Source organism: Hippichthys cyanospilos, chromosome 9 (assembly GCF_059441005.1).
Source record: "Hippichthys cyanospilos isolate Australia breed blue-spotted pipefish chromosome 9, RoL_Hcya_1.0, whole genome shotgun sequence".
Classification (NCBI taxonomy): domain Eukaryota; kingdom Metazoa; phylum Chordata; class Actinopteri; order Syngnathiformes; family Syngnathidae; genus Hippichthys; species Hippichthys cyanospilos.
Genome location: NC_142377.1, coordinates 19,183,485 through 19,203,667, shown reverse-complemented (window position 1 = coordinate 19,203,667; position 20,183 = coordinate 19,183,485). Strand labels below are relative to the sequence as shown.

General features: G+C 41.2%; 2 protein-coding genes across 4 annotated transcripts in view; both read left to right on the top strand.

Annotated features, from left to right (window-relative positions):
* The first annotated feature begins 279 nt into the window (after nt 1-279).
* park7 (parkinson protein 7) lies at nt 280-7,349 on the top strand. Its single transcript, XM_088424636.1, has 6 exons — nt 280-462; nt 1,128-1,229; nt 1,350-1,409; nt 3,079-3,148; nt 5,156-5,242; nt 6,313-7,349. The coding sequence occupies exons 1-6, from the start codon at nt 373-375 to the stop codon at nt 6,471-6,473; spliced, it is 570 nt and encodes a 189-aa protein (XP_088280762.1). The 5' UTR covers nt 280-372; the 3' UTR covers nt 6,474-7,349.
* A 533-nt stretch (nt 7,350-7,882) lies between these two features.
* kcnab2a (potassium voltage-gated channel subfamily A regulatory beta subunit 2a) overlaps nt 7,883-20,183 on the top strand; it is a 65,641-nt gene continuing 53,340 nt past the window's right edge. For 2 of the 3 annotated variants that reach the window (XM_088422776.1, XM_088422774.1), the window contains exon 1: nt 7,883-8,000. The gene's annotated coding sequence lies outside the window, so the exon portion shown is untranslated. Of the gene's footprint in view, nt 8,001-12,689; nt 12,978-20,183 lie in introns of those variants that run through there. The other variant, XM_088422775.1, reaches the window with a different exon arrangement.

The following is a 20,183-nucleotide window of genomic DNA, read 5'->3' as shown; positions in this document are numbered from 1 at the left end:
ATGTCCCAACAAAGATACTTTCATAGAGTAGATGAATTTTCTGAATTGACACCGAGACAAGCATGTTAGATTTACGCTAATTTGATGCAAAACAATTAGTTGCGCCTCAAATTGCCATTTTACCGGGTAATACGTTAAAATAAAAAGGTCATGTCGCCATAAAGGCGGACAGAGTGCTGGATTAAACATGTTTCAGGATCATAGCGTTTTAGGAGGGCGTACCATTCATATTTCTTTGACCAATGAATCAAGATTGGAGGCGGGACTTCCGTAATGCGACCTGCGGTCAAATTAGCGACTGCGCACTGAGTAGCTTCCTACCCTTCTCGCATCTTTTTCTATTTTTGCACCTGACGAGCTGCAAGATCAATCATGGCTGGAAAGAGAGCCTTGGTCATTTTGTCAAAAGGTGCGGAGGAGATGGAGACTGTTATCCCGGTGGACATCATGCGAAGAGCTGGGGTTTGTGACTTTATCCTCGCGCTACATTGATTTGTTGCGGTTAGCAAGCTAATGTTCGTACTCTGGAAGTTTTCCCATTAATATGCAGAAGTTGTACTTGTCACTCAAAGTAAGCACACAGTGCCCTGATTAGAGCGTTTTGTCGCTTGTATCCCTGGGTACGGATAAATCCCTGGACACGGATAGATTCCATGCGTAAAAACTGTACCACATCTTACAGCGGTGTCAAGTGCATTTTTAATTGTACCCTATCGGTCAAGCTAAAATGTCAAAGTTGAACGACAGGTTGCAGCCATTTTACAACGGTTCAAGCGTCCATCCTTGTTCTACGATATTGCTAAAAAAATAAAACACCAAGGAATTCCTCCTCATTTTATAATGGCCCAGAGCCATTTTATGCAGTCAGAGCATGCCAAAGAATATAAATATGCCACTTCCAAGTATTTAACAATGTTTTGAAGCCAGTGTATGCCAGAAAACACGATAATACAATGAAATCAGCAAATGCTTGTGTGGCATTTTCTAATAATGCCACAGTCAGCATATGAATAAGTAACACATAATGTAATAGGAAGGAAGCCAATGTATAAGAAGCAGTGTTATACTACCAACGATCTCAAATGAAGCCGGTATGATGCATGATGGCCATTGCAATTATATTGCAGATTGCAGTGACGGTGGCGGGACTGACAGGTAAAGAGCCGGTACAGTGTAGCAGAAATGTCATGATCTGTCCCGATGCAAGCTTGGAGGATGCCAGAAAACAAGTAAGATTGAACAATTTCCTTCAAAATAAACCATGTAGAGACTTGATTAAAATCAACCAATGAACCATGTAGAGACTTTCTTTGAAACCTTGTGGATCGTCGTGTGATGTCTTTTCTCAGGGCCCCTTTGATGTGGTGCTTCTTCCTGGGGGTATGCCTGGGGCGCAAAACCTGGCAGAGGTGAGTAATCTAGTAATTTAATCTAATTTTGACGGCATTTGTTCCCTGTTATTTTTGTTTATGTATTCCTGTGGTGGGGAAAAATATCAATATTGCAATATACTATTGTGCTCTCAACTGGAGTAAATTATTGCCACACTGATGGTAAATGATGATGATTTACAACCAAATCCATGAAATACTCTTAATAATTTTACCCCCTTTTCACATCAGTACCGTATTTAATCTGTCCCATCCTGTATGCAGGCTCATTGTTAGGATTAAAATGCACTGTATATACTGTATGTGTGCTTGAGCTATAGCAATGTGCGATGGGACTGCTTCAGTGATCCCTCTCTATCATGCCCCTTTCTTATTGTACATGCTTCGCTGGGTAAATGAGTCCTCCACAGTAAGATGCTTTCTAGCTGGATTTTGTTCTCCTCACAAAGATTGGCATTTTATCCATGCAAGTAGTTGCCTCCGTGTTGGATGCTGAAAGAAGTTTTTTGTGCTGCTGCATTAAACAAACGTTGCAGGGTGGAGTTACTTGTTCCACGTCTGTCGCCGCGAATCCAAAACAGGAACAAACCATTTGCTTTCTTCAGCTGTAGCCAATTTGCGCTAGCCTACTGTTTGGCATGTGCGTGAAGGAAACGAGAGGAAGGCAATGAGGGTGAAACATACCCCAACAACAGGAGAAGAAAAACATGCTATACAGTTTGCATTAGCAAGACCAGGAGGCACAAAGGCACTTTTCAAATGTACATGTTTCTTTGTACAAAGTTTTGACATTTAATAAACACAATTAGATATTTCTGTTTTATGGAGATTTTTTTTTACTTTCTCTCACATCTATCATGATGCAGCATTGATCAATTTCTGTCATATTGTCCCAACCCTAGTATATACAGTATGTATTAATCACTCCAGGTTGTTAAGTTGCACAGCTCAAAAATTTGCATTATGAAGGAGGAAAACATGTTTGACAGTTATGACAGATAAAATCATTTGAATGCAACTAAGGGACTTGTTCATTTAATTAATTTAATTGATTTAATATGCCTCAATGGTCACGGCCTGTCTTCATCCCTCTGACTCGACCAACAATTGCTGAGTGCATCGACAGTGATACTTTCAGCTTGCCTTGACAAATCAGCTTCTCTTAACGGAATTTTGGGATTCAAATTTAAAAAAAACAAACAAAAACATTGAATACGGCCGCATGCACGCTCTTTTCAGAAGTTGTCAGCGATGCACTAGAAGTATCTGCCAAAAGAAAGTAGGAAAAGGAATGGAAAAAGAAAATGTAGTTCTACTAGTCACAGTAACTGATGTGGGACATATTAGTTTGCTCCTGCCAAAGGGACTGTCGGGCCAGCATTCAAGAACCGAAAAAGTCATCTCAAATACAGACAGACAAAATAAACATCACTTTCAGCCAATAAAAACTAACAGCACTAATCATCCACGAGATGGCGCCAAAGTAAAACTATTACTTTGGCATGAGCACAAAAAAAGTGAACAGGCCAGTTGTCAGCATCTAGCGATGATAGGTGCACCCTCCTCCCTCCGCCCCCCAAATATGCAAATTAACGAATGCCAAATTCACTGTACAGCATGTCCTCCGTGTGATTCACTGTGCATCTGCTTCCTCCACTCTTTCATGCTCTCACACTCTCTTTTGCAGTCTCCTGCTGTGAGCGAGGTGCTGAAGGACCAAGATGGCAGAAAAGGCCTTATTGCAGCCATCTGTGCAGGTGCACTCAGCAAAAAAGAAAAAAGACAGAAGTTTTTCTTTTACTATTACTACGCACATACCCACCAATTTGTTGGGATGTTTAACGTCCAGAAAATCTGCAGGTTCAATGAGCAAATTGTAGACTATATACAGGAGTAAGACTTTTTCTTCTAAGTCTTTTGTCACGTAGTCACGATACACATTTTTTATGACGCTACCATGACACATACACTGTTAATACTAAACGTATACGTACATACTTCTGTTTCCAAAGCGTTGGCCTTTTACTCCCACAATAATTTACAAGACGTCATGTTTATCCTCTAATCAAAAGCTGTAAGCTTCTTAAAAAGTGGTTACTGCGAATCGTAATGGGCGGAACCATTAATAATCATATGTTTACGCATGGAGTAGTTTCAACTATAGCTATATGCAACATGGCCTTGGCTAGGTGTTTAATCAGGGCACGTGGACCGTTAGTATAAATCCACCCTGTCATGGCTGTCTTTAAATATACAGACAATGTACTTGAATTGCGTTGAGCGAAAGAGGACATCGGGAAGGGCATTCTGACAAGGGACTGCAATGACCATTACGGCAAAGTAGATTGAAGGATGTCCTAGAAAATGGCCGCAACACTCACAGGAATTGGCAGTTTAATGAAGCTGCCAGTAAGAAGGTCCCTTGCTGGCATCTAGTCCTGACTTTAAATTTTTGTGTGTGTGTGCATGACGGATGATGTTTGCGTGTGTAAAAATAGCATGAAAAGTATGCGACCAGTCGTATTTTATGCCTTCATTTCTAATGTTTGCTTTTCAGTACTTTTCTCCTTTTGGGTGGGTGAATTAGCGGTAATAAAGAGTCGTTTGCAGTCTGCGGTCCTGCCAGGAGAAAGTGTAATAATTACACTGCATGGGACGGCCGCCAAGGGGCATAATCAATAACTTTCTATTTATTAACAGTTTTTCGATGAGCTCACTGCAGTGCTTGGCCTTTACAAAAGGTAATGCAGCGGCATTCAGTCTCTTGAGCCACTCCCTTTTTATTTACTGTCTCAGTTTGGTGCATTGTCACACGGAAGAAATAGTCTAATAATAATAACAGTTCAACAATTAATTCAGGTTATTTGCATTTATGAAGCATTTATTAGGCTTGACTTGAGCTGCTTCTGTGGGAGCTCTTACACAGAATGCATTTGACTTTAAATTAATCAAAAGTGCCGTTGGGGCATTTTTCAAATTTAAATTTACCATTCTTCAGGCGGACACATGCGCTTCCATTTTCACGTCTTCCTTCTGCTCCCGAACTCGCCCTCCCACATACAACAGGATCCTATCAGGTTATACTAAACACAATAACAGTCAATAAGTGTTCACTTTTAGGCGGGATTGACCTTTGTTTTCCAGCCACCAACAACTCAAGCACTAGAAGCCTGATGCATAAAAATTGATCTAAATGAGCATATAGTAAGTGGACGGTAAGATATTAAATGATCACAAATAATCTGACATCCATTCTATGAACAACATTAGAGGTTAGTAATGCGTTAGACTGAATGATTTATTGTTGAGGTAATCAAAATCACGTCCTCAAACACTGCAATTTTGTGATCGTCACAGATTTTTTGTTTTGTTTTGAGCGCTCCTGTTCCACTGATCAGAAGTGACGTTCAACCTGTGTACTGTTTTATTTAACATTTGTTTCCATAATATAACAGTGTTAAAACGTTAAATCAAATTACTTCACAGTATTTCCATTTGCTGTAATTGTTTCGTAATTTAAAGAAATGTAGAAGTCATTCAGTGTCACAGAATGGATTTGAATTACTTTGGACCTATGATTTGATTGGAATTTTTCAATCAGTTCTTTGTGATTTTCCTTGGGTTGTCTTGCCCGCAAGCTCCTAGCCAAACGGCATTAGGATGAGGCACTGGACCGATGCACATAACGCAAATGGCCGATGAGTCATTTTACAACAGAACAACATTAATGAACCCTAACAGCTTCGCTTCCCCTCCCGCCCCAGGTCCCACCGCTCTTTTGGCGCATGGCATTGGCTACGGCAGCACTGTGACCACACATCCGGCTATGAAGGACAAGATGATGGCTGGAGGTGAGATAAAAATCAGCTAACCTAATTCTAAATGGTTCAAAAAAAGGGCAGCCCGTGATGTTCATATTTTGCTGCGGGATCTAATGCTGTGCTCAACAAAACTGGGAAAGTGTTTTATCATCCTCAAAGGGGCAAATACTGTAGATTCGAATGAGCAAGGTGTCATAATCTGATGTGGCACAATCATGGTGGCGCCTACAGAAAATTCCCAAAACTCATTTGGGGGGGTCACACCATAGGGAGTATCAGTTGGGAAGAAGCATGTTAATGATAGCAATTACTATAGACATTAAACAGTGTAGGATCGCTGTTAGATGTCTGTAGACGTGGATACGGAGCTACGTTGCAGTCTCCTTCAAAATGTATGTTAAAAATCATCATGGTTTATGAATAATATGTCAGCTGTTGCCTGGAATGCTTTGGGGTCAGACCACAACCTCTTTAGGCTGCAAATATAATGATAATTGGGACAACTGACATTATTCTTCTCTCTTACAATTCAACCCATTCAAAAACAACCACTTTGTCGGCCGAAAATACCTAAAAAGTTATCTTTCCTCATGGTTCACAAATATCGCCTTTGGATTTGTGCTGGACCCTTTCAGGACATGGTCACTTGTCATTCTGGTTCTGTTGGTCAGAATTCATTCAAATAATATTTCCGCAAATGTTTTTCAAGTTCCCTGTCAAACTCCCAGTCGTTAATTGGTCGTGAATAAAAGCCAATCTTCAGTTTAGGACATTCCTAGTTCATTTACCTCAATTCCCTTGGAAACTTCCCAACTTTGATTATTCCCAGACTTTCACAACCCAATTTTGAATACAACATATTACTAGAATAATGATTTTGAAAGAACAGCAGGTGGCACTGTCATTCAGGTAGATTCTCTGGATCACTCAGAAGTGAATGCAGTTGCAGGATTTTGACAGAACGCACTAGTAAGAAACTAGGTCACCTGCTTTGGCACGTGCCCCTCTTTCAGCGTGGTGGTCGCCAGGCCTTCTCAGCCTGTTGCACAAGTCTCTCCTTTCATCCTCATCCCATGTATTTCTCTTTTGTCTGTTTTTAGATCACTATAAATATTCCGAGGCTCGAGTGCAGAAGGACGGTCATTACATCACCAGCCGTGGGCCCGGAACCAGCTTTGAATTCGCCCTGACGATCGTAGAGGAGCTTCTGGGGGCTGAGGTTGCCGCTCAAGTCAAGGCTCCACTCATTATGAAAGAATGACTGTATCTGCTTCACATCCGTTCACGGGCCGCGACTCTAGGTGCACCCACGCAATCCGGTATAAGCGCTACCACAAAATTCTGTCTTTACAACTACTTTCTTCCATTCATGTTCTGTACTGCTGAATTTGTTCCGAGTCCTGATGAGATGGAGTCTGCCCTAGCTAAAATCAGAAAAATATAAGAATAAAACCTGGACTGGTCAAGAGTCAGTCACGGGGCACATGCTGAAGCAGACAACCGTTCACACTCATTTTCGCACCGCCACTGAGCGGGATCTTAACCCACGCATGGAAGTCAGACGAATGAAGCACATCATCATGAGTTAACAGATACAAAATGCCCAGTTTGAGTCAGAGGTCTTTTTTTTTTGACAGGGATTGGACTGCTCTTCGTCTCATTGACAGGTGTCCCCTGTAATTTAGCAATCCCATGCAACTAATTTAGAGGAATCAGGGTCGGCTCTATATGATGCAATGCAGTTGTAGCGCACAACAAACTACAGCCAAAAGAATAAATCAATATATTTGTAAAGGCAGAATTTCTTGCTTTGGGGCTCATCATTAGTTCTGGTTTGAGGAATGTTTTAGCAATACATTTCTTTGAACAAATACCGCAAAATAATCCTTTGCACTCATTGCACTACTTGCAAATTCACCTCTTCACCTTTAACTTCTGTGCAACTTAATCCCGATCACTGTATTTTCATTTGTGTGGCCTTTCTGAAACACTTTATAATCCCACAAACGCCCTGCCTAAATAGGCATCAAGAGGTTATTTTGAAGTAATGCATCATCTTCACTGAGATATGAGCTTTGTAATTGGGCAGGACTTTTGCTAGGTTTGTGCAAATTACAAAAAAAAAGCCTTGGTCATAGTTTGTGTAATGTTTAATATTTTTTTAAGTTGGTTGTTGATGGTTGGTGATGAAGAACCCTTACAGCAACAGTTGAAGCCACAACCATGTCACCAAAAAAAACCCCCAAATAAGTGAGCACGACTCAAAGCAGCAATGACATCACCAAGATCATTTTGTTTGGCTCCTCTAATCCATATTCCATCATAAACGTGATAAGTTGTCTTTATTAAAAATGTGAGATGCTTTTCACTTTTACTCAAGAACTAAACTATGGAGCGAAGGTTCAGGTTTTCAAAACAGTTGGCAACCTTACGACGTGTTTAGCAACATGAGCGCAATTGCCCTCTCCGAAGTGGAGGTCACTGTGTTTTGCCTGCATTGCCCCACTCGCCGTTGACGCCTAAATATAGAGCCGCAGACTGCAACGTATTGTGGGCCTCCACTGAGAAACGCGGGAATCTGAATCCGAATTGATTGACGTGACATCCAACCAATCGCGAGCCTCGCTGCGCCTGCAGTCGTTTTTCCCATCAGCCAATAACTGCTCGCCCGCAGCCTTATTGGGGCGGAGTTTTCACCACGCGTGTTAGTTGTGTCGAGAGCAACATAAACCAGACGCTTCTCCTCGCGGGAGGCACAAAGACATCAAGGGGACGATTTTTACCAAAGGTAAACACATTTCTCATTTTCTTTCCGTGTGATGAGTGGATTCGCTCAATGTACGTCCTGTGTGTTTTGCTCCGCCGTACCAGTGTGAGGTCATACGCTTGAATTTACGCCGCGTTAATCACAGCAGCCAAAACAGTCATTCCGCGAACAAGTAACAAGCGTGTTCTAGCCGTTAAAACGACGAGCGCTGTTCGATAACATCCCTTTTGTTCCACCACTGCGTGATTATCTCGCTGTGTGCTTTCAAGTGGCCCGGTCGTCATGGTTTGACATCCTCTGCTTAGATCAGATGTGGGCAGACGGAGCGTAAACGGGAAGCCCGAGGTGGCGTCCACGTCCGTGAAACTGAAGGCGCTCTCGACGCGATGCCCCCTCCCCGTTCTCCGTGTGTTACCGCCGGGTAGAGTTGTCGTGCGGATGCGAGCTGACGTGGAGACATCAGCTCCTCCGGGAGATGTCCGTTCTCCGGACTGCAGTGAGGCCAGGTGCCCGGTTCAAACGTCACCTTGACAACGGGACAACGCGCAGTACACATTGCGCAATCAAAGCACCATTGCAGAAAACCTTCAGTGACTGCCAATGGATGAAGAAGGTTCATTCGGGGTGCGTCAGAGAAGTTCCAGGACTGGTACTGGGAAATCTAGTTCAAACCCAAACCGTTCAATGCGTTTCACTTCGTTGGTTGTACTTTAAGATCTATGACGCATCCCAGGTGATGCGTCTTCCAAACAAGTCCACTCTCATTGTGTCACCCATCTTCACTCACCCTGCTCATTTTTTGGTGACCTAACGCAGTCTGTTATACCAATTCTAGGACTTTTCTCACATACCTCTTTTTTTTCTTTATTTAATGAACATCGGCTGGATTTGAACCCCGTACTGTGAGCAACACTGAGCACAACACAACATTATGATTACTATTGTGATTTTTATCAATCTCGAGGGCGGCCATTTTGCCTTGTTCTGTCACATGCTGTCAACAGAAAATGACATCACAGGGCCTATGGGCTCAGGTATCTGGCAGTCACGGCTCTCTTTTGGGTACGGTCATGTGACATTAGCAAATGGAGCCTTGAGGCACTGTGATGTCATTTTCGGTAGCCATCCACTGGCAATAAGGCTGCTGTCCCATGAGATGGATAAAAACAAGGTGATCTTGCAGTGTAATCCATAGTCCACAAAGTCCATGTTAATCAGAATACTGTATTTTTACCAACTGGCCACAGAGATCATTATTAAAAACAAAAAGTTGTGGCCTGACTTACCATTTAGTCCTGAATTTCGTCACCATCGCAGACTTAAGTCTTACGACTGGGGGTATGGACTAATCGGGGTTAAACCAGAGTTGTCATTTTTAACACCTCACTCGCAGGAAATGTAAGTTATCTTTGCGATTATGAGTTTCGAGAAACCACTTTGATCGCTAAGAAGTGTTTTGCTGAGACACTAAACTGTATTTCCTCAGATGTTAGGTGACATAAATTCCCTGTCAAGAAACTGAATGCCGTCTTTCATAAATTTGGTCATTTGTGTGTTGGAAATTCAGCAATGCTGTCGCTAACGTGATCGTTGAGGGAATGGCTGTTTGATTCTTCTGTTGCTCAAAGTGGCAACTCCTTTATAAGGCACTCAACCATCTAAAAATTGCGTGTTAGTAGACATCGACAATTGCTTTCAACACGACAGGGTTTTTGGCGATAAGCTCGTTTTCTCCTTCCGTTGTTTAACAACAATTTGGAAAATTGCGAACTATTACAGACATTGTGTTGTACTTTAAACTCTGTACCGTAGAAAATCGTGTCAAATGTAAATCCGAATGCTCGTTAGTTACAGCAGCAGCTCAGCTGTGACGGAGATGCGGCCCATATTGACTAAAACTAGAATATTGGCTTTCAGTTGGATATGTCTAGGATATTAACGTTTAACAGTTGGCACTGTTGCACACAACACGTTAGAATTATTCTGCTTGAGAGGGAAGAGCTTGGAGGCTTGACTCCCTATTTCTGGATGGGGCGGGAAGGGACGGTGTGTAAAAGTCACTGTGACTGAGTCATGGCTTTACCTAATGATGCAATTAGAGCAGCACTTGGCGTTTCCTGATTCGATCACCTACCTTTGTTGGTCCGCACCCGAGGAAGCGAAGGCCTCGCTCCATTCGGCGGATGCATTTCAAAAGATAATTGGCAATTCACAAGCAAATGAGATTTCATCAAACGTCAACATTTTTATTATCGGCTGAAAATTGGTTACTGTTTTTTTTTTTTTTATAAGCCTGTCATTCTAGCAGAGAGGTCATGCATGCATGTTTGTTCGGTGTATGTCTTAAAAAGTGTCTTTTTATACGTTAATGTGTTTTTAGGTGTAAAACTACGACAGAGAGAATTGTATAGTCTTTAGTCGGCCAAGTAAACATCAGCGTTTCATTTATTAGTTCCAAGGTTTTACTGTAGAAAATGTCAAAGTGGCAAAAATTTGTGTTTGGGGGCATGCAGCTGGACAATCAGCGTTGTAGAACATAATTCACCCACTGACGGAACTATTGTTTGAATTAGTGGTTTTCTGAGGCGACCGATTCGATTGGAGTAACGCGTTTTGCTTTATTGGCGCTTCAGTTTATTCTGATGTCAGTAAAACGTTGCGAGGCTGGATAGTTTCGAGTTTGGTTTGACTTTTGTACTTAATTTTTTACCCAAGAAGAATGTTGATATGCATACACTGGTACTTGAAACAAAGGCGGGACTGTTGATGAAGGCTTTACGATGACGAGAGTTTGACCCTGGAACTTGCCCTTTTTCCACGTAACCGAATCTGCCCTGATACTGATCCCGCAGATCAGAGTGTACCAAATTGTGCGCGGATCTCTATACCCCTCATGACCTTGAACAACCTTCAGGCAGAAACCAATGAAAAGGTTTCCTGAAAAAAACATATCACTTGAGTAGCCCAGAGGACACCAATCGGATCTCCTGGCTTGGTCACCTTTTCTTAAGCATCTGTGTGCTGAGTCATAGAGGCGCCGTCACACAGCTAACCGTTCCATTATTACCTTTAAATGTTTAGTTTCAGGGGGGGTAATTTGGAAGACTCCTTTCTTCAAAACACACTGTGGTTATTAAAAAAGGAATTGCTTCTCACAATAGAAACCAATTGCAGATAAAACTCCATTACGTTGAATGATTTTGTTGAACAAGAAATACTTTGCCTGTAATATTACTCATTATGCATTTTGTGTAGTGGGAACAATGAGTCAACACACTGTGGGCTGTTCTTAACTGTAAAACTATGGGAAGTGTCTGTGAATTTTGTGTACCATTCAAATGAGTAAAGGTGTATCTTGTACCTCTCAAACCATCAAGCTATGTTTCTAATTGGCATAAAAGTTAACAGGGTATGTATTGTGCTAATTAGTTTTTGTAAGTGCCTTTCCATTTATGCACAAACACACTGCTCTTAGTGATAAAGGCAACAAGAGCTAATGCTCAAATGTCTTTTAATATCTTACTCGGATAGATGCTGACATGGCTCATTCCCAGAAGAGGAACGTCTTTGAATGCAAGGGCAGAAACATGAGTATAGGGGACAAATGTCTTCGTTCTTGCAGGAATTATTATTATCGTCTCATACAAATCGGCAAAACATGGGAATTGCAGATCTTGTATACTTGATGTTCGTGGAAGAAAACTCCTCGCTTATGTAGTGCTCAGATTTTAGTTGTTTCCAACTGAAGTATCCTTGAAACTATTGATTTGTGTCCTACGTGTTGCATAATACAAGGAAAGTGTTGTTAAACCTAACATAGCGTAGCATACAATCAGAGGTAGGGCTGTAAAGATTGTATTGAAACCAAACACTTCCTCCATTTGCCTGTCATTTGACTACTTTCTCTGGTGATGGTCATTAAACTGGAGTGAGTAAAACTGTGACAAATGCAAATTCTGCAAAGCGTGGAAAGTGCACAAGAAACATGGCTAGTATTACCAATAACCCTGAAATTGAGCCTAAGCCCATGTAGGCCAACTGTTTGGGAACATTTGGTCTTCCTTGTTGAGGTGAGCGATGAAAACTGACAGCACCGCAGACTATTTGCTGGAAGTGGTCTATTCTGGCAAGTGTAATTATGTTAATTGTTTTATGAATAAAAAAAATGACTTGTACGTAGACCTCTTACGAGGAAATATCCTGCTCTTTCTGTAGTCCTCCATGTAAATAGACTTATCGCTGTATAATCAATAATAATTGAATCATATTAAAAAAAAAAGTTTCCTTTTAATTTGGAAAATAATCTAACACATTTTTGCATACAGAACTGAACAAGAACTGACTGCTTGGTAGACATGAAATGTTCATTCATATAATACCCACGCATAGAGGCCATTTATTTATATGGAAATTGAGAGTTAAAAGACCATTTTACTAAAACAGTACAAGAGTGTTTTTCCTCTGGGGCCTTATTGGGACTTGTCCGCCATTTATGGTGTTAAAAAAAAAAAAGAATTTAGCAACTCATGCTTTTCTCTGCATTCCTGCCCACTTCTTCAGTCAGTTTTACTGAACGCACACTTACTCCAATGCTGACTGTGCACGGGGAGGTGTGTGTGTGTGTTGGTGTGTGTGGAGGGAGGGGCATTTCCTCTAATGCACATCCTCTCAGCTCATAACATCTATTCGTGTTTCTCCTTTCACCTCTTCCTTTCTTACTCATTGTTCCGCATCCTGGTCCTGTCACTCGTTTCCATCTTGCTCATGTCAGATGCTCACATGCTCGTCACACTCGGGCACACAATTTCAGTCACACGGCATCATACGCCGCATCCGCTAGTTTTGTGTCATTCATCGTGTCATTCCACCTCCTCCTCTCCCAGTCTCCCCGCTCAGTCTTTGGGAATTCTCGGCCGGTGCTCCTCCATCACCGGCATCTGTATTTTACGTTTATTCCCGTCTTCCGCTCACTGCGTCAGGAATCCGCTGCAGACTGAGGTGGGTTTTTTTTTGGCATTTCTGTCTGAGGCTGCACGCAGCCGGTGTCTCCCTTTTCCTCTGTCTACCGCTTTCCTCACTTCTCTCGCTTTCTCACTTAGGTCTGTCAGTGAGAGTCGGGATGCTCCCGCACAGCAGCATTAAATACTGGTGCAGAAAAAGCAAATGGGAGTTGCTCATCAAGAGCCATCCGAGTGTCTCTATGGTTGTCACTATGCTCGATAGGGCTACCGCATTGAAAACTGTCTTTGCATACATTATTATGCTGGTATGTACTTCGCCCCTCTCTCCATTACGCTCTGTTGTCTGATTATCTGTTATGTATTATGCATGCGCCACCGTTTGACTCATTTCCAGCGACTTGGCTTATAGGCTTGATTAAATCTCCAAAATAGACAAAAGCAAGCCAACACGCTCAAACATCTGCAATTCAGGCAAGGAGGCGTGATTCCTTTTCACCTCAGCTGCCCTGCCAATACTACGGCTATCGCTGCTGCTGCAGTTTTATCTGTTGCAGTTGCAAGCAACACCCACAAGAGAAGCCCAAACTATTCCCTGTGAGAGTGAGACCATCATTTTTGTTGGGATGAATGGCTCTTGGAAAATACCAGCGAGGCTAATTTTTTAAAAGAAAGTGTTCGCGTGTGTGCTCGTGTGTCTGCGTGCGCATCGGTCTGTCTGTTCTATGCGCATCTTTACTCATATATTTGTACAGGTATGTCTGCCAGCTTGCCTGCTCAGGATGGGCTCTGATACAGGCGGTACGCAAAAGAGAGGCAGGCTGTAGGGGTTCTGTTTGGTGCAGTAAGCTTTTGGATGCTACTCTATGTACAACAAGAGAATGGCGCATGACTTTGAAATAGTTTGGTCATAGTTTGGGGGCAGAGGTAAAGTAAGGTTAAGGTTTTGCTGATGTGACAGTGGGCAGATATTAGGTGTCAGAAGAGGGGTTCCGATTAAAAAATGAAGCAACCACCAAACTTGCTTTTTGAGTGAAGTGCTTAATTTGCTGTTAGGCCTCTAGTTTCAACGTTGGGTTAAAATGTTTGGGTTGTAGCATAGTATTTGGAACAGATGTTTGTTTATATACACATATATATATATATATATATATATATATATATATATATATATATATATATATATATATATATAATGTTCCAAATTCTATGCTGCTCAATAGAAAAATATTCCCCCCCCCCCGCTTCCCACGTTCACCTAAATGCAGGTCTATTGCTTTGGCACCCCCAACCAAACACTCTCTGCTATGAATAGTCAACACAGTGAAGAGCAACTCTGCTGTCAGTTATTCATTTTGAGTGCTCCGCTTCAATGCACAAGAGATTTCTTTTAATGCACAACCTGGAACAGAAAAGAGGTGTCATTGAACATAACGTCGTAGATGAAAGCCTTTAATTGTGGATGTACTGTATGTGTGAAGATAAGGCAGCAGACCTTTGTCAGCAAAAAGGTTTTGGACTACCACTAAGTGTAGTTTGCAGGACACAGGCTTATTTTACTTTTTATCATGTCCCGGGGTGTCTTTTTCAATGTGTCTTTCTTTTTTTTTTAAGGGTTGGAGTCTTCCACTAATAGCTATTCTACTTGTATCTACACCCCAAATTATTCATGCAGTCTTCATGAAGCATACGCAGGATATTTTCAAAACTGTTTCAGATAACTTGTGCACAGTTTTAAGGCAGATTATCAATAGGTTTTGAAAATAGCATTCAGCATTCATTCAGTCATAGTTTAGTTTAGCTGGCGCTCACGCAGCGAAAGTCGAGTCCCTTATGTGAAATGTCTAAAAATAAGAGCAGAGTCGATTGTAAGATGTTAGCCGGAGTTCCCGCAGATTGGCAAGTGACGAGCGTAACTGAAACCCATCCGCCGAGGTTTAATGCAGAATCACTGGGGTGAAAGGCTGACACTGACTGGCCACTGGCATCTTTTGACATTTTCATTACGATGCTACGCTGATGTAGGTCTTGACACTCTTTATGGCCTTGCTCTGCTTGCTGGATGCCTAAACTGAGCTCAGTAATCATTCTGCTGTTGAGATTTAGTGGCCTGTTTAGCTTCATTAGCCTGGTTTTGAGTTCCCATGCGGCATTGCCATTTCTCACACACCTGCAGACTGGAACCATATTTTGTTGCACTTTAGTTTGACAGGTGCATTTTATACTTTTACATATTTAACTTGTCCCTCCTAATAGTTATGATAAACCCGGTGGGATATTTTCAAATTAGCTATAATGTTGTGCAAAGATTTTGTTTAAGTGCACTGTGGTAACACTGCTTTAAATGTTGTCACTTTAGAGTAAAGTGTGACTCTTAGGATTGTTAGGTTATTTCACAGTTTCTGTTGGAAGAAGAGATTCTTTGAAGTAAGCTGGACTTACCCCGAGATGACATTTTGTCTCTTTGTTGCCTCTTTTGAACGTTTCTGCATAGACTTAAGTAGAACTGCTCCACTGTTTACGGATACACCATCAGCAATAAATTGCTAGAATTGTAATTTTAGCATCGTCGCCAAATATGTTCGTTGTTCATTGTCCACTATTGAAAACTGTTGTCAGCCTGCAAAACACCATGAAACCGCAAATAATCAATATACCAACCACTCTCTTTTAAGTTCATTTTTTGTGTAAAAGGCCTCTTAAAAGTGTAGACCTCTGCCATAATGAAAATAGTTCTCCATAGGACTGAATTTAGACGATAGGTTTTTAATACCATTCGCAGACTATTAACCCAAATATGGCAAATCATGCATTCGAGGCTGCATCCAACACAAGGAGAATCTTAAGTCTTATAGGATTATTCTTATATATTCAAATAAATATGAGCAGTTAATATGCGTGGGAGAAGCCGAGGTCTCCTGATCTACTTGATTCTGTACGCAAATATTTTTCTCATTGCAAATAACTGTGTGTGCAGTTTTTAAAGATGAAAAAAATACAATGGAATTTGAAAAATCCTTTTGTATGTACCAGGCCTGAGTTGACTCCAATAAATGGTGAGCACAAAACTTACTTCCGTGAAACTTAAAAAATATATGATACTTTTCAAATTGGAACTTTTTAATGGATTGCAATCACCGTCTTCTTGTAATTTGTACTTGCATTTGCTGCTTCCTTGGTCTAAATGTTTCTAATCATTCTCTTTATGAGAGGTGTGATTAGTGTCCCGCACTATATTGCATTTCATCTACAACGGTGTCCTTACAGCTTGTGGAAACATCAGTGTAATCATTTATAGACTAATGTAAAGTACCATTTTTTTCTGACTGAAGTGAAAGGAAATAGGAAACAATTTATGGTTTTATGTGTGGGCTCTTGTCTGAATAATTTGGTATCTTTCTATGTATGTCAGTGTAGCTATACTTTTTTTTGATCATATACATACTTGCTAATTAGGGTTTCTGTCACACATTTTTTACGGGTTTTAGCTAGGTCTGGGAATGCATTCGCTGCATAAGCAATTGACCAAGGCAATAGTTGCAGAAGCGGTTACAGAAATGCTACGAGCAGTATTTCACATGCTCACAATCCTGCTGTCGGTCTCACAAGTTATCAAGGTTAATGTAACAGCACAGATGGCGTTGGCAGTCCACGGCACGACCTGGACACGATGGCCAGACACAGTGGATCAAAGTAAATGCTGTAGCTGCGGTTACCCCAGGGTGGCATAGATCAGTCAACAAACGCGTTTATCTTCTACAATGATTGTCTTTGACACATACCGTGGGCAGGCCCAAGGCATGCATGTAGACCTGAATAAATAGCACGATGTTAACCCTTCATGCCTCAGGAAACCTGGCGCCCGTCATTCTCATGCTCGGTCGCACAGGCACTAAGGGCCTTGCTTCTGTAGGTAGTCTGATGTAACGCCGGTCTGTGTGTACAGAAGAAAACGTGATTGCCAGATCTTTTGTGTATGTCCTATAGAAGATCTGAATGTAGCTGGCGTGTTTTGATTCGTATACCGCCACTTAGTCATTGTGCGACGCATGTGGCCATTAAGTTCGTCCTACTTTTGACAGAAGGTTTGGTGTTTGTATCCGCTGCGCTACAGCTGCCCTGTTGGCATCGTTTGAGGCTAAGATTCTACTTCCGCAGTAGAGCACACAAGGAATACGGGCTAGCAACCAGCTGCTAGAAAAGCGAGCTGTCCTTTTGCTAAGGCCTGATAAGTAATATCGTATAAAACTTTCTGTCGCTCCGTGCCATTAAAAGGACATCTCTGCCAATTCCAATCAATACTTTGTCTGATTAAGGAGAAGCGTGTTAGAAAAGAGCAGCCGCATGAGTCTCGTGTAAGTGTGAGAGACTAGCGACCTTGCTAAGTCACGCGTAAACGAGTCAAACCGCACGCACGCACGCACGCACACATACACACACACTCTGGATATGTTCAGACCGACGGAAGGAAGCGTGTGCAATTGCTGCTTCTGAACTGGAGGATTTCTTCTGGCGTCTGCGGCCGATCTAAAGGTTGGGCCATTATGATATGAACAGCTTGAGTGCAAATGGGAAATGGAACATAATAGCTATTTTCCTCTTTGGTAAAACTGATATTCTTTTAGAGAATCTATTAATTTCTGTATAAATCTTGATGGGAAACCCAAGGTCAATTGCAATCCATTCTGGGAAGTGGGACGATGATTCCTTCATATCTAGAACTTAATATTCCTGTAGGAAATGTAGATTTTTTTTAATCATCCCACACACTGTAAAATAGGAGTGAAAATCTTTGAGTGTCTCATGATTTGATTCGATTACGATTTTGCGGTCTTCGATTCAGAATCGATTTTCGATTCAAAAACGATTCAGTTTAATTAAATTATTCCTGCCTCATAGTGCAAAGAATAATCATACTACTTCAGTCTGCTTTGCAAGATAGAATAACAAAGGGAAACGATTTATTTTACGTTTAAGTTTTGATTTGTAAGGAACCGATGGAAGTCGACAGGAAGCACATCGATTTCAGGGACATATTTTGATTTAAATCGTAGTAAATGATAATCCAGATTCTGCAGAGAACCGATTTTTTTAAAAATGTATTTTTATTTTTATTTTCATGCCCCTACTTTTAAACATTTGAAAACGTATTCAAGCACACTTCAAACACAAAAGTATCACCGATTGAAGGTGTGGACCTTTGTTTGGTTCTTGGACTAGCTACTGGCCTCATGCTTAAAAGGGAGTGTATACTTTTTCGCATTAGGGGCATAATGGTAAATGCAGCAATACACATTCCTCCTCCAGCTGTCTGAAGCTATAACCGACATGGCAGGAAAAGGGGTGCCACCCCCCATGTAATATAATTTAATGATAACCAGGCCTGCGATTATATTTAAAACATACTGTTGGTCATTAAGACCACATTTATTTGCAAGATTGCAAGACATTTATAATCATTTTATTTAGTCCTTTTTAATGAAAATCACTATAAATTTTACACATTGTCACTTTAAGTTGAATATCATTTATTAAATTATAAGCTTTCTTCATATGAGAAAAACAAAAAACAAAAAAAAAAAACACCAGGCTCAAACAATGGGAAACAAAAAGGGTAAAAGCTAACTGCAGATGCACATATGTAACAGGTTATAGGTACTATTACTTTCACCAAAAGCACTTCTGTTATCATTAGGCCTGAGGATCAATTTTTCTTCATTATTAATACCTGTGCATTTACGCAGCAAGCTGGTGTGCGTGCTGCGGTTGATGATTGCATGGTGATGTCATGCTACTGTGCGAGCCTCTCGCTGCTGATGCGGCTGAGCTGATATGGTCACGCTGCTCTCCCTGTATGCCCAATTATTAAAGCAATAAAACTCAGTTACAATAGTTGTGTCACACTCTATTGATCAATCCATTGTAGATACTTTGTGTGCTTTTGCCCATGTAAGTTGTGTAATTCACAGCATGTTCTGTGTGTACAATGTGTGTTTGCGCGTATGTGCGTGTGTGTGTGAGAGAGCATCGGCTGTCCCTGACAAAATGACCACTTTGAGTGTGCAAAGTAGCATGGCTTGTGTGAGTGAGGAGTGCGATGAGTGGGCTGATGTACAATATTGTCTTTTGCTAGTTAATTACATCAGTTTCCTCCTGTTTTTCTTTGCCTATGTCGAGCCTGCTGCACTCGTCCAGTGCACAGAAAATGTTTTTCTTCAGTATTCTCTGTAGATAGCTTTTGAAAGTCTCTTTAAGAGAATTTGTGTAATTTTTCCCATGCACCTGTGGGGGCTTTAGGGGTATTATGGTAAATGCAGCAATGACACACTCCTCTTATGGCTGTCCGCAGCTGTAATTTACATGGTAACCTCCAGAGGAGTGCCACCCCCCATGTAATATAATTTAATGATAAGCAGACCCTACGATTATATTTTAAACATACTGTTGGTCGTTAAGAACACATTTGAAATTTACAATAATTCATTCATTTTGAATGAAAAACAGTTTAAATCGTACGCGGTGTCACTTTAAATGTAAAACACGCTCCTATGACAACTCCATGATCCATATTCGTACGGAAGTCATAACATGCTGTAGGCCAGGGGTGTCAGATGGAGGTTTAATCCCGGACCGCAAGAAGGTTTCGCAAGATGATTCCGTGAAGCGTTTAAAGAAATGAATAGGACCAAACCCATTAGTCCGCTGTCTGTAATTCCCTAACTCTTTCAGTGCCATGGAAGAGAATTCTCAATAAATTGCCATAAAAATAATAAATAATTGTGTCAATGTACTATAGTTAGCGACACTTTTTTCTTGTTTGACCGTTATAAAGTCAAACCCTTACTTAAAACCCGATATACGTAGGGGTAGGGTTACTTTTTGAAACAGTCATCTCATGGGTGACCTGAGTTACTTTTCTGTTATTCAATCCATTTTTACTACTTTATTCCTCTTCTATGGTGGTTTTATATTTCTGCTGCAGTGTGCTGATGTGTTCTCTTGGTGGACTGCAGCATTTTCCCCTCTCAGCAGTGATAGCTATTGCTTACACAGGACCTTAAAGCCAGAAAGGCTGGCCTGTTCTATTCAATTTCGGTCTTTTTGCATGTCAACATCTTTTGTGTAAGTGTGATTTATGCACGTATCGGATGGTGTTTCTGTTGAAGTGCCAGTTTGTTATGCTTGGATGTGCTATAACTCTGCTCAAGAGCTAAAGAAAGCGGACACACCGAGTGCTGATTCATCT